This window comes from Theropithecus gelada, chromosome 6 (genome assembly GCF_003255815.1).
Source record: "Theropithecus gelada isolate Dixy chromosome 6, Tgel_1.0, whole genome shotgun sequence".
Lineage (NCBI taxonomy): Eukaryota > Metazoa > Chordata > Mammalia > Primates > Cercopithecidae > Theropithecus > Theropithecus gelada.
Genome location: NC_037673.1, coordinates 123,970,731 through 123,985,588, shown reverse-complemented (window position 1 = coordinate 123,985,588; position 14,858 = coordinate 123,970,731). Strand labels below are relative to the sequence as shown.

The window sequence follows — 14,858 nt, the reverse complement described above, 5'->3', positions numbered from 1 at the left end:
GTAACTGACCTAGGAAAGGAAATGACCTAGTATCACAACCTTTTGGCATACATGAGGTTTTATTTGTTTCTGAATTTTTACCTGGCTAAAAAAACACTACTCCCTGGAACAGTCAGTCCTGATAATTTTTTCAGTAAAACTTAAAAAAACTCAGATTTCACCTTCAAATTTCTCTATAAATGAACAAATATTAGGACAAAATTTTGGAATTTTCTGACATCCCATACTAATCATCTATATCACATAAAGAAATCATATACTAAATTACACCAGCCTTATTTTAATAATTTAAATGGCAAAAACATGAGACAGGTAACTCTGAAAACCAAAGAAATGAATAAAGAGAAGAACGTTAATGCAGAGAAAGTGGGACCCCGCCCAATGCTGATAAAAAGGTAAAATGGTACACCTGCTTTAGAAAATAGCTTGGTGTAGAATTATCATGTAAGTCAGCAATTCCAAGCCTAGGTAGACACCCAAGAAAAATAAAAACATGTCCATATAAAAATTTGTAAACAAATATTTATAGCAGCATTATCTAAACAGCCACAAAGTGGAAACAACCCAACATTAACTGATTAATTGAATAAACGAAATGTGGTGTGCACATTCATACACTGGAATATTATTCCATGAAAAGGAAGGAATGAAGTACTGATAAATGCTATAACATGGATGAACCTTGAAAATATTTAAGTGAAATAGTTAAGTGAAAATATTTAAGTGAAAGTTGCCAGTCACAAAAGACCACGTATTATATGATGCCATCTCTATGAAATGACCAGGATAAGCAAATCTATATACATAGAAAGTAGATTAGTAGTTGCCTAGAGCTGTGAGGATTTGGGGGACAGTAGGGGCTGATTGCTAAAAAGTATAGGGTTTCTTTTTTAAAGTTATGAAAAGGTTATAAAATTGTGACAAGGGATGCACAATTCTGTATGTAAACTCACAATGGAACTGTATGCTTAAATTGGGTGAACTGTAGAGTACATAAATTACATCTCAATAAAGCTATTATTTTTAAAAAGAATAAAACATAATTAATAGCCATGTATTTCAAAGTATTAATAAGAGAGAATTACCTGTTCCTGAAGGTGCAGAAAATGATGGCATCAGGGGTGTCTGGGGAGCTCTCCCTGCATGTCCCCTTGTAATGTCGTAAGTTGAACCAACAGAAAATCCTGATATAGGAGGACCCGAAGGGGGTGCAGGTAAAAGAGCGTTTGGAGCAGAAGTTGAAGGTGGGAAGTGGGATACAGGAGGATTACCAAAGGCAGCAGCAGTTGATGGAGAAACAGGAGGTGGCATAGAAGTAACAAGTGGTGGGACAGAAGGAACTGCAGGAGGAGGCACAAAAGGTAATGGCGCTGAAGGCCTCATAGGAGGAAGGGGCGGCTGAGGAGTAGAGTATGCGAGTGGCGGGAAGGACTCCATAGAGGATACATTTGGAGAAGAAAAAGAACTGGTTGCCGCTAGAAAAAAGTGGAGAGGATAAAACCACAGAATTAGAAATGTTTTTTATTTAGTTTACAAACTATCTCATTACTTCCTTGCAAAATTTTTAAACTTACCAGAGCATATCATAAGAATTCTTTTAAAATGTGTAATTTAAAATATACAACAAATGTAATTGAGTGTAAATGACTTTCAACCCCCATAAGTAAAAGCAGCAGCTGTATGAACCTATGGTATTGTTCCCTTTTGCTTTTTGGTTTGTTTTGGTGTATTTTTAATAAAATAAAGCAATTTTTCATCCCTAGTTTGAGCATATAAATGTATGCCCTGAAGGCTCAGATAGGTTAATCACCACAAAGTCATAGATCAGTAGGCCAAGTGCAGTGGCTCACACCTATAATCCCAGGACTTTGGGAGGCCGAGGCAGGTGTATCACCTGAGGTCAGGAGTTTGAGACCAGCCTGGCCAAAATGGTGAAACCCCCTTTCTACCAAAAATACAAAAATTAGCTGAGCATGGTGGCAAGTTTGCCTGTAATCGCAGCTACTCCGAGGGCTGAGGCAGGAGAATCACTTGAACCTGGGAGGCGGAGGTTGCAGTGAGATGAGATCGCGCCACTACACTCCAGCCTGGGCGACAAGTGAAACTCCGTCTCAAAAAAAAAAAAAAGAAAAAGAACAGTAGACAAAGCTAACACATGATTTTTAGGATACTTTTGTCATAATATAAATGATGTTTTGTAAAATTATAAACATAAAGAACAAAAGTCTACCTAAAGCAAAACACTGATGTTTTCTTACTTTAAATATGAAAGTCTTTCTATTCTTTAAATTAAAAAGGCTATTTCCTTTCATCCTAAAAATTAATAGAGAAGTTTTAATATAGGTATTCTTTTCTTAATTGACTCTGAGAAAAGATGATAGTATCTTCACCATTCTCAAAACACATGAGACCTTAGACAACTACGTGTACCTAATGGAACAGGGGTAGAAGACATAGCAGTAGCAGCCAGTCCTGCAGAATTTGGTGGAGGAGTCCCAGGTGGTGTTGTCTCTATTCCACTCTCTTCCATCATTTTTCTTCAATTATGGTATACTGTAAAAATATAAAAATGTAACAAACATTACACAGTAACCACAAGTATATTTTTAAAGCTTGAACAGTTAGAGAACAACTAAAAAAAAAAATCATCAAGAGATAGACGTCCACCTTTACTATTTACAATGCAACTTATTTCCACATGAAGAGTTTGTCCAAACTAAGAAAGCAATCTATGAGAATATTTAATATCAAACAATCTGTAACATTCCCATGTAGATACTTTATAACTGGGAAATAATTTCATAATAACAACACAACTAATTATCTACTACATTTCAAACAGTAAATTACTAATTTGATTTCTGCCACATGAATGCATGTTAGAGATGGTTTTGTCTGAGCCAGGTGCGGTGTCTCATGCCTATAATCCCAGCACTTTGGGAGGTCAAGACGGGAGGATCACTTGAGGCTAGGAGTTAGAGACAAGCCTGGGCAACATAGCAAGATCTCATTTCTAAAAATTAAAAACAAGTAAATAAATATAAATTTCAGTCATTATTAAATTTAAAATAACAATGAGGCTGGGCACGGTGGCTCAGGCCTGAAATCCCAGGACTCTGGGAGGCTGTGGTGGCAGGATGGCTTGAACCCAGGAGTTCAAGGCTGCAGTGAGCTATTACTGCACCACTGCACTCCAGCCTGGGTGACACAGCAAGACCTCATCTCTAAAAATAAATATTTACCGTATTTTTGAAGCCCACCTCTTCTCTCATAAAGGACTGTGTACAAGATATCCCCATTAACATAAAAAAAAAAAAAACAAAGCCCGGCACAGTGGCTAACGACTGTAACCCTACACTTTGGGAGGTAGGGGCGGGAGGATCCCTTGAGACCAGAGTTTCAGACCAGCCTGGGCACCATAGGAAGACTCCATCTCTACAAAAAATTTAAAAATTAGCCAGGCAGGGTGACATGTGCCTATGGTTCCAGCAACTCAGAATGCTGAGGTGAGAGGATAACCTGATCCCAGGTTGAGGCTGCAGGGAGCAGTGAGAATGCCACTGTACTCCAGCCTGGGCAACAAAGCAGGACCTTGTCTCAATAAAATAAAATAAAATGTGCTTCATTTGATAAAAACATTAATTCACAATTTTCCTAGTTCACATTTAAACCATATCCAGTAACAGATAAACTGCATATCTGAGGTTTTAGAAAAATTAACTATAGCAAAAATGCCATCAGATAGCAGGGTCCTAATAGACGACAATGGATTATAAAATATGAGAAAACTTTCTTTAAAATTACAAATCCTGAAGTGTATCTCAAGTACAGAACCAACTTCTAAATATGCTATATTTGTTTTTAATATTTTTATTCATTTAATAAGTTTTTAGCGAAGGTCAACTGCTTGACGAGCACTATACTAGTGCCTCTGGAAATAACAATGATTAGTAAAAACAAATAGGATACTTCAGTCTAGTACAGGAAACAATCAAATAATAAAACCAATTTACAACGAATGGTAGCTGAATTATGTGTTCTGAGGGTAAGAACACAGTTTTGTTTGAACAGGAATATGATTTTTGACTTGGAGGTAAGGAAAGGGTTCCCCAAAGAAGTCAAAGATAAACCGAGATTTGAAGGATAAGAACTTAATTGGGAAAGGGAAGAAAGGCAGAGTCCAGAAAATGTGAACATATAGCAAATATATATACCAACTGAGCTGGGGAGAACAAGATACATTCAAGAAAATCCATGTGAAGGGAGAGAAAGGAAGAATCAGGACTGGAGGGACAAACAGAAGCCCAGAAGGTGTTCAGCCTTATAAACCAGGTTAAAAAACTTGGATTTTTAAAGAACAGAATGTCATTGTATCAGAAATAAATTTTCAGTGCCGCAAAATAAATAGCACTCCAGCTTGCCTTTCTCAGCAAGGCAATTTTACTTCTATAGACGGGTGCATCTCACAGATGGAGCAATGTCAAGAGCACACCTGAACAATGGAGGGGAAGGGGTTCTTATCCTAATGCAGCTAGTCCGTACTGCTGTGTCTTTCCCCTATGGGCTAGGGTTGGACCACACAGTCTAACCTAATTCCGACTGGCTATTTTAAAGACAGCAAGGGTATGAGCCGGAGCAGCAGGATAAGTAGTTTGGCAAGAAGGATGGTTACAGAACAGGTGACCCAGGATGACTAAGAACAGAGCAGGTGACCAAGGATTACTAAGGTCAGAGCAGGTGACCAAGGGTGACTAAGGTCAGAGCAGTTGATAGAGGCTAGAAGGGGGTTGTTTACTGAAACTAGGGTCAAGGAGCCATAAAGAACTAGGAATTTAAACTTTAAAATGAAGAACAAAGAACAGGGGATCTGAACATACTGATACATTGGTTCTTTGGAGAAGATCTCAGAACTCATTGTACTTAACAATTTACAGGCTAAAACCTATGAAGAGAAATTTATTATATTCTACAATTGTAAGGCACTCAAGCTTAGGGTAGCATAACTGTCTTTTGTTTTAACTGTTTTGAAGTAATTTGAGATTCACAAAAATGATGTAAAAACAACAGAGTTCTTGAGTACCCCAAACCCAGCTTCTCTCAATAACAGCATCTTAAATAACTATAATACAATGATCAAAACCATGAAATTGACATTGGTACAATACTATTAGCTATACACTTTATTTGTATTTCACATTTTTACATTTACTGTGTGTGTATGTGCACAGTTCTATGAAGTTTCACCATATGCACAATCTCATATAACCACCACCTCAACTAGGATATAGAACTATTCCATCACTAAAAAGAAAATTCCTCAGGCTGTTCCTTTATCTACCTTCCCATCAGCCACAAGCCCTGGCAAACACTGCTCTGTTTTCTATCACTTTCTCATTCCATGAATGTTACATAAATCGAATCATACAACGTATAACCTTTTGAAGTTGGCTTTTTTCCACTCAACATAATGTTCTTGAGATTCATCCAAGCTGCTGCAAATATCAAATTGGTTCCTTTTTATTGCTGAATAGTATTCCATTGTATAGATGTACCATAGTTTATCCATTTACCTGTTGAAGGACATTTAGGCTGATTCTAGTCATTAGCAATTCATATTTATTTTTTGAAAAGATCTAAACAAAGTATGTAGACTGGGCCACTGGGCAGACACAGTAGATGCAGACAGGCCATTATGGAAGATATAGAAGTAATTCCAACGCAAGTATATAACAAGCTAGACTAATGATTTTCATAGTGGGAGGGGCTAATTATGCCCCCAACGGGTCACTTGGCAATGTCCAAGACATTTTTTATTGTCACAACGAGAGGGCTACTACTGGCATATAGCAGGAAGAGGTTAGGAATACTACTAAAAATCCTCCAATGCACAGCCTACATGCAAGAATTAAGTGGCCCCAAACGTCAATAGTGCCAAAGTTGAAAAACTCTGACCCAGACTCAAGTGATAGTAGAGACGGGGAAAAGTAAATAAGTTCAAGACAAGATTAGGTGGCAAAATTCAGTGACTGACTGGGTATGGAGGCAGGGAAAGGAGGCATGACTTGCACAACTAGATAGATGGTGGTGCCATGCACAAAGATAGGAAACACTGCAAAAGGCCAATGTGTTTGATGTTCTTTCTGGGGGAGTCCGATGGGGGAAATCATAAAATGTTTAGTCTTTGACATGCTGTTTAAGTTCCTTGAAACAAACATCTAAGTAGAGACACTGACCTGGTCTGGAGCTTAGCAACCATATAAATGTGGGTGTCATCAGTGTACTGATAGTCTAATGTCATGTTTTGAGAGGGATTATGCAAGAAAGAGATAAGAGAAAATGATGGAAAACCAATTATTGGTTTTGTAAGACGGAAGACAAGCTTGCAGAGAATAAGAGATGAGCAAAAAGAAAGGAAGAAAACCAGGAGACGGTGGTGTCCAAAAGCCCGTGTTTCGCAGTATGAATGGGCAACAGTATTAAATGCTGCAGAGAAGCCAAATAGGACACTGTCTGAGAAGTTCAATGGATTTGCCAAACTGGAGACGAATTTAGGGAGAGTGGTTTTCATGTAAAGAGTGAAGAAAGATTCCAGCGTAAACTGAATCGAGCAGTGGCAGGCGAGACTAACACGCGTAACACTTTCAAAAAGTTTGGCTGTGAACATAGGAAATATCTATGGCACTAAGTAGAGAACAGGGATACAGGGAGGCTGAATCCTTTCATTCAGTACCTATACATCGAAGGTAGATAACCTGAGACAGAAATGCCCCTTTGGAGATTTTATCACTCCTCAACCAAGGCTACCTCTTTTCTTCATTTAATTTTTTACTGGTCATTCAACCTTCTACTACAGACGCTCCCCAATCCTTACAATGACTAGTAGAAGTCCTACTGTAAGAGAATCCCTAACATTAACAAATGTGTCTGCAAAAGAAACTGTACAATGACTACAAAGCCATTAAGTGGAATCAATAATTTGTCTTTAATGGCTTAAAATATGAAAACTGGCGTAATGGCAATACTAAGGTAAATTTTACATGCATAAACATAGTGCCTCCTACTTAAAAAACCTATTATGATAAAACACCACTGAAGTGTCAGAGTCAGTAACTGTTTTAGGGCTCAAGTCTTGTCACGAAAAGTACTATTTATGTATCAACACTAAAGAAAAAGTGAAGAAAACAATTTGGAAAACTGAGCTCTCAGTTTGGCTAGACCCTGTTGTTCCAATTTGCTTGTGCCTTGGTTTTTCTGTTAAAAAAAAAAAAAAGTGGATGGCTATTTACAAGTTTACAAGAAACGGAATAGTGAAGCTCTGATAAACTTTAAAGCATTAAGAGCAAATATTGCTGACCTACTCGTGCCACAAGATTGCCTCTACTACCAGACAGTGAGCGTTAGCTAGTCTAATCTGACCCCGAAATAAAATTTTATAAATTTTCACTGAATTAAACTGAATGCCAAGACGTGTCACGATTGCAGAAATGCACGTGTTGTCTCTCAAAATAACTACTTCGAATGACAAAAACACTATTGGCTATAAATTCTGTCAATCTAGGAAACGTGCCATCCTGCAAATTTGCCTGAAGCAGGTCCCAAGACCAAACAAAGAAACTAGAGAATGCAAAACCCCTCCCAAGTGGCGCTGAGCACCGATGGGGTAACCTCAGGGAAAATAAGCTTCCTTTCATTGCCGGACCTGGTATGATGACTCTCGAGCCTCCTGGGCCTCTCCAGGGCCAGGGCGGCCGAAATCCTGTTTCAGGAGACAGCTGCCTCCCCTCAGGCTCTGCCACGTCTCCAGGCCAGACAGGGCCGGGCTAAGGTCCGCCGGCGGTCGCCGCCAGTCTCTCCTGAAGTCAGCGCACTGGAACGTGGGGCCTGAGGGCCAAGGCGCTCCAGCCTTGGTCCTTGGAGAGGAGCAAAGTGTCGCGGGGCGAGACCCTCGAAACGCGCCCACCGTGCCACCCCCAGCGTTAACTGCTCATCATGCGACGTGCACTCCTGCCTGCTGCACTCCGCACGCCGCCACAGCTGCGCCCGAACCGCGCGACTAGGGGTCTCGGAAACGACATAGGCGTCCAGTGGCGCCGGCCGGCCCGCCCACCTTCCAGGGACACCGTCTCTCGGGGTCTGGCTCTGGCGCCTGCAAGCCATGCCATGCCATGCCACCCGCCTCATACACGCGCGTCGCAGCCACCTGGCGCTCACCTGGGGACCGGGAAAATGCCTGCGTGGTCGCTGAAGAGTGGGGTATGTTAGGCAGGTCGGGACGCAGAACTACAGCTTGAAGCAGACAGCGAAGGTGAGCACTGGAGCTCACCTCGGCGCGTCCCCGCCTACAAGATGGCCACTGGCGGCGCATGCTCCTGCGGCTGCCACGTCGGCCGCGCGCCGCACCGCGCCGCGCCGCCCCGCCCGCGCCCCGTCGCTCCGCCCCTCGTCGCCACGCCCCGCCTGTTCCACGCGCTGTGAACCCGGCCCGGAAGCGGCAAGTTAAACTTAGGTACCCAGACCTTCCTGACCACCGAGATGTGGTTCTGCCCACACCCTGTAGAGACATTCTCCAAAGGGCTGACCTCCTTTCTGCTTCGCAGCCCCCTTACACGAGAGTGGCACTCTTGTTACCAGGCGTAGCTCACTCATCCTGTGTCACAGCCGCCCAAGGGATAGAGATGAGTTAGCCAAGGTCATCTAGTTGGTCGTCATCTAACCAAGGTCGTCTAGTCCAGTCAGCACCTCCAGGAAGGACCTCGCTGCAGATACAGGGGACTTAGCCTGTATAGCCAAAGATTTCCAGATAACAGTGATTATATCAGGAGAGAGGGATTAGGAGAAGAGGGAGAGGGGAGAAGAGTAGCAGTTACTGTACTGATTTTTCCCCCAAGTACGTGTATGCACTTTTTTAAATTGTAAAATAGCAGACAGATTATCAACTTTCATATCATCATATGCTGCACCTAACACAGTACCTGAAATAGTTGTTCAATAATGTACATTAAATTAATTAATGGAGTACAACAGAGGAAAATAAGGAACTTCAAATCAGAAGTCTTGATTTGAGTCCGAGACTACTTTAATGCCAGTTGTGCAGTTGTCTGACCTTGTACAGGTCACTTAGTCTCCATAAGTCTCCATATTTCTACCTGAAAAGTAAGAATAACACTGTCCACCATCCCTGACTCAGGCAGGTGACAGAGTCAAATAAAATAGAACATATGAGAACTTCTTAAACTTTTTTTTTTTTTTTTGAGACGGAGTCTCGCCCTGTCGCCCAGGCTGGAGTGCAATGGTGCCGTCTCAGCTCGATTATCCTGCCTTAGCCTCCCGAGTAGCTGGGATTACAGGTGCATGCCACCACACCCAGTTAATTTTTGTACTTTTAGTAGACACGGGGTTTCACCATGTTGGCCAGGCTGGTCTCGAACTCCTGACCTCGTGATCTGGCCGCCTCAGCCTCCCAAAGTGCTGGGAGGCGTGAGCCACCGCACCCGTCGGAAAACATTTTTTAAACTGTTTTTCATTAAAGATATAAAAAATTGTTTTTGTTGTTCTCAATTTTTTTTCAAGAACTCATTTATAGATTTAACATTAATCTATCTCTTGAACTTGACAGTTGTAAGCATTCTAAAACACCTCACTGAAAAGTTAATACTGTGTAGCAATACTCTGACTTCCAATCTCACTGTGCAACTACCATGGGTGGTTTTCTTTGGCGGTGACTCCTATCCTCTAAGACTGTGTGTAGGTGGAGATCCAGGTTATTGTCCGGAACGTGCTGTTTGGGGTGGTGCTAAAAACAGATACCATCTTCATCCTCTCCGGTGAACACCCTTAATAGCTATAAGGTATGTTGGTTTCTCCATCTTTTCAGCAAATATTTATTAGTGGCTGCAATGAGCTGAGCATTGGTACTGGAAATGCAGTAATGAACAAGACAGACAAGGTCTTGATACCTAGGGAGTGTTCTTTATAATAGGAGAGAGGGTAGGAACAGGAAAATAAAGTAAGTACTGTTTGTGATGTACACTTTGAGGAGTCAACAAAGAGTGATGTAATATTGACAGTAATTGGAGTAGACCACTTCAGATAGGATGAAGGGGCAAGGCTTCTCTGAAGAGGTGAGATGTGAGCAAAGATGTGTAATGCAGCAGACCTGTGCTTATCCGGACAGAAAGAAGAGCATGCAAAGACTCAAGGAGGGAGTGTGCTCGGCACGTGCGCAGAGCAACAAGGAGGCAGGACTATGAGAGTGATAAAGAAGAGAGGACAGGAAGTGGGACCAGATCGTGTCTAGCCTTGTAGGTCATGAGAAAGCCTTTGGTTACATTCTGAGAGAAATGAGAAGCACGTGGAGGGTTTCGAGCAGAGGACTGACAAGATTTGACATCAATTTCCGATCACACTCTGATTGCTGTGTGACTGCAGGGCATGTGAGGATGAATGCAGGATGACCAGTAATGAGATGATGGTGGCTTAGTGTCCCTAATGGAGGTAGAGGTGGCACACGGTCTGGATGTATTTTGAAGATGGAGCTGTCACGGTTTACTGATGGGTTGGGAGTAAGCTGTATTAATTTCCTAAGACTATCATAACAAATTACCGCAACTAATGTTTCTGTTGGCTAAAAACAACAGAAATTGATTCCTTCACAGTTCTGGGGGCTAGAAGTCCAAAATCAAGGTGTCAGCAGAGCCTCTCCAAAGGCTCGAGTGGAGAATCCTTCCTTGCCCCTTCTAGCTTCTGGTGACTCTAGGTGTTCTTTGGCCTGTGCCAGCATACCTCCAATCTCTGCCTCTGTCTCCACATGGCCTTCTCCCCTGTGTCTCTGTGTCTCAAATCTCCTTCTGCCTTTCTCTTATAAGCATACTTCCTTGTAAGTGCATACTCATTCTGCTTAGGGCCCACCCTAAATCCAGAATGATATCATCTCAAGTTATTTGTAGGGTTTATGAAGATTCTGTTTCCAAATAAGTTCAAAGTGGCAAGTTCCAGGTGGGCATATCTTTCTTAGGGGGTGGGCACTATTCAACCCACTACATGGACAATGAGGTATAAGATGAACTTTGAAGTTACCCTTGGTTTACAGTTACTATATTTTATGTTTTACTTACCACTTTTCATTTGAACTTCAAAAACACTTTATGTGGCAGGTATTATTATTCCAGTATTAGAAACGTGGAAACTAAGGCTATGAAAATGGTGCATAGAGCTGGAGTTGGAACCTAGAATCCTTAGGCTGTACCTCAGCTGCTTGCCTGCTTTGTGGGTGGTAAGGTAAGAAGATTTCTCCTTAGGTGGCAGACAATGAAGGGAGTCAATGGAAAATTATAGCAGAACGACGAGCTGCTTAGTTTGTTATTTTTTCAGTCATTGCTAACAACTCATCAAATTCTTCCTTACAGGACGTCTCTAACATATGATAGAATTCATTTGTGAGCTATAATGAGTGAGCAAGTGCTATGGTGGAATTTTGCTTTACTTACTCACAAACATAGGCAAACAAAAAACTCTTTCCCATTTGAGTTGAGGCTTTTCTTCTAGCCCAAATCAGGTTTATTAGGTCTATTCTTAAATATTCTTGGTTTTTTGTTTTTTGTTCTTTTCATTTTTGAGATGGAGTCTCGCTCTGTCACCAGGCTGGAGTGCAGTGGTGCAGTCTCAGCTCACTGCAACCCCCGCCTCCCAGGTTCAAGCGATTCTCCTGCCTCAGCCTCCAGAGTAACTGGGACTACAGGCACCCGCCACTACACCCAGCTAATTTTTGTATTTTTAGTAGAGATGGGGGTTCACCATGTTGGCCAGGATGGTCTCGATCCCTTGACCTCATGATCCACCCACCTTGGCCTCCAAAAGTGCTGGGATTACAGGCTGAGCCACCGCACCCGGCCTATTCTTAAATATTCTTAAGATAGTCCTTAATGTTCATAATATTCATATGAATATGCAAACATTCAAAAATATTCATATGAATATTTCTAGGCAGATAAGAGATGAGGCTGAGACTAGGCATCTGCAGCATAACCAGGAGTAGAGGCAGAGCTGATTCTGGCTTGAGAAATGATGGGCTCTGCTGGGAGACTAGGCTGTGAGAACAGGCTGTGAGTTATACAACCAAAAAGAACACTTCAGCGCCATGGGTACTGGCTGAGACATAGAGATCAGAAGCCCACACCCACGCTCAGCACTCAACCATGCTGAGGATAAGTAAGCTCCTTTGGCAACCAAGAAGAAGGAGGGGCCTTATCTCAAACATTGCATAGGACACATTTGTACTAAAAAAAAAAATAAAAAAAAATAAAAAAAGATTGTTCATCTGAAATTCAAATTTAGGAGGCAAGTGAGCTGAAGCTTAGAGTGTGAGAGGCAATGTAGCATGGACTAGGACATCAGCTGGCACCAAAAAACCTGGATTGGAATCTTGGGTCTGCTGGGTCACCAGTTAACCTTGGACCTTCCACTAAACACAGCCTCTCCATTTCTTCAGCTATAAAGTGGGGCAAATAGTCATATTAATACCTACCTCATAGTTTTTGTATGAAGATTAAATGACTTAATAGGTGTGGAGTGCTTACCACAGTGCCTAACTCACAGTGTTAGCTCTTATTCTTTGAGTTTAAAATTGCCTGAATATTCATCTCATGATAACTATTTTAAACCAAAAGGACTTTTATTTGGTTGAGTCTGAATTGTAATTTCCAAATCAAGGTCTGTTTGCTTGTTTGCTTTCAACTAAAGGAAATTTAATAAGCTATAGTGGGACCCTACCTCTCAATTTGTCTGGGACACTCCCACTTTAGGATTGTTGTCCCAGCATTATTTTTTAAAGTACCCACCTTTTATTCTAAAAAGTGTTACGATTTGGACAATAGAACTTATGGGTTATCCTATTACAGAGATATCAAGAAGTCACTCATTTTTACACGAGTTTAGTGTGAAAATTTCAATACCTGTCCTTTGCCCCCACACACATAATCATCACTAGAGTCTATTTTAATTTTCCTTAAAGGAGCAAACTCGGCCTGTGTCCCACTTATTCGTGGCCTATAGCTTGGTGTGTCCCTTTAATACAAGTGGAAACTGTACAGCCAGAAGAAACCTTCCCTAACACTGAAACCAACGGTGAATTTGGTAAATGCCCTGCAGAAGATATGGAATAGGGACAAGCATTGAAAGATCTAGAAACACTGTTGAGATGGTTGAATTACGCATTCTGCTTCAGAGCAAGATTGCTGGGGCAGTGATTGGAGAAGGAGGCAAGAATATCGAGGCTCTCTGTACGGACTACAATGCTAGTGTTTCAGTCTCAGACAGCAGTGGCCCCGAGTGCATACTGAGTATCAGTGCTGATATTGAAACAATTGGAGAAATTCTGAAGAAAATCATCCCTAACTTGGAAGAGGACATGAAGTTGCCATTACTCACTGCAACCAGCCAGCTCCCGCTGGAATCTGATGCTGTTGAGTGCTTAAATTACCAACACTCTAAAGGAAGTGACTTTGACTGCGAGTTGAGGCTGTTGATTCCTCAGAGTCTAGCAGGAGGAATGTTGGGGTCAAAGGTGCTAAAATCAAAGAACTTTGAGAGAACACTCAAACAACCATCAAGCTTTTCTAGGAATGCTGTTCTCATCCCACTGACAGAGTTGTTCTTATTGGAGGAAAACCGAATAGGGTTGTAGAGTGCATAAAGGTCATCCTTGATCTTATATCTGAGTCTCCCATCAAAGGACCTGTACAGCCTTATGATCCCAATTTTTACAATGAAACCTATGATTATGGTGGTTTTGCAATGATGTTTGATGACCACCCTGGATGCCCAGTGGGATTTCCAATGTGGGGAAGAGGTTTTTTTGACAGAATGCCTCCTGGTCGGGGTGGGCGTCCCATGCCTCCATCTAGAAGAGATATGAGCCCTCGTCGAGGATCACCTCCTCCTCCTCCTGGATGAGATGGCCGGGGTGGTAGCAGAGCTTGGAATCTTCCTCTTCCTCCACCACCACCACCACCTAGAGTGGGGAGACCTAATGGACTGTGACAGAAGAGGGAGACCTAAAGACTGTTACGATGGCATGGTTGGTTTCAGTCCTGATGAAACTTGGAACTGTACAATAGATACATGGAGCCCATCAGAATGGCAGATGCTTATGAACCACAGGATGGCTCCAGATATGATTATTCCCATGCAGGGGGTTGTGGCTCATATGGTGATCTTGGTGGATCTATTATTACTATACAAGTAACTATTCCCAAAGATTTGACTGGATCTATTATTGGCAAAAGTGGTCAGCAGATTAAACCCATCATGAGTTGGGAGCTATGATCAAAACTGATGAGCCTTTAAAAGGATCCGAAAATTGGATCATTACCGTTACAGGAACACAGGACCAGATACAGAATGCACAGTATTAGATGCAGAACAATGTGAAGCAGTATTCCAGAAAGTTTTCTAAGATTAGTAAAGAACTGAAGGAGTCCTGCATCTTTTTTTTTTATCTGCTTCTATTTAAAAAGCCAACATTCCTCTGCTTCATCAGTGTTCTGCGTTTGAGGTGTAGTGAAATATTTGCTGTTCACCAGATGTAATGTTTTAGTTCCTTACAAATAGGGTTGGGGGGAAGGGCGTGCAAAAACTAACTTTGAAATTTTGAAACAGCAGCAGAGTGAATGGATTTTATTTTTTGTTATTGTTGGTGATTTTTTAAAAATTTCCCCCATGTAATTATTATGAACACCTTGTTTTGTGGCCACTGTAACATTTGGGAGTGGGACAGGGAGGAAAAGTAACAATAGTCCACATGTCCCTGGCATCTGTTCAGAGCAGTGGGCAGGATGTAATGCTCTTTTTAAAGAAACATT

At 41.7% G+C, this 14,858-nt stretch overlaps 1 protein-coding gene and 1 pseudogene across 1 annotated transcript in view; one reads left to right on the top strand and one right to left on the bottom strand.

Annotated features, from left to right (window-relative positions):
* Window positions 1-8,415, bottom strand: part of PRRC1 (proline rich coiled-coil 1) — a 32,526-nt gene extending 24,111 nt beyond the window's left edge. The window contains 3 exon segments of the mRNA XM_025387938.1: window positions 1,086-1,475; window positions 2,431-2,553; window positions 8,212-8,415. Coding sequence (XP_025243723.1) covers window positions 1,086-1,475; window positions 2,431-2,533 — 493 coding nt within the window. The 5' untranslated portion in view covers window positions 2,534-2,553; window positions 8,212-8,415.
* On the top strand, window positions 8,166-14,585 carry LOC112627071 (annotated as a pseudogene).
* Window positions 14,586-14,858: the final 273 nt, after the last annotated feature.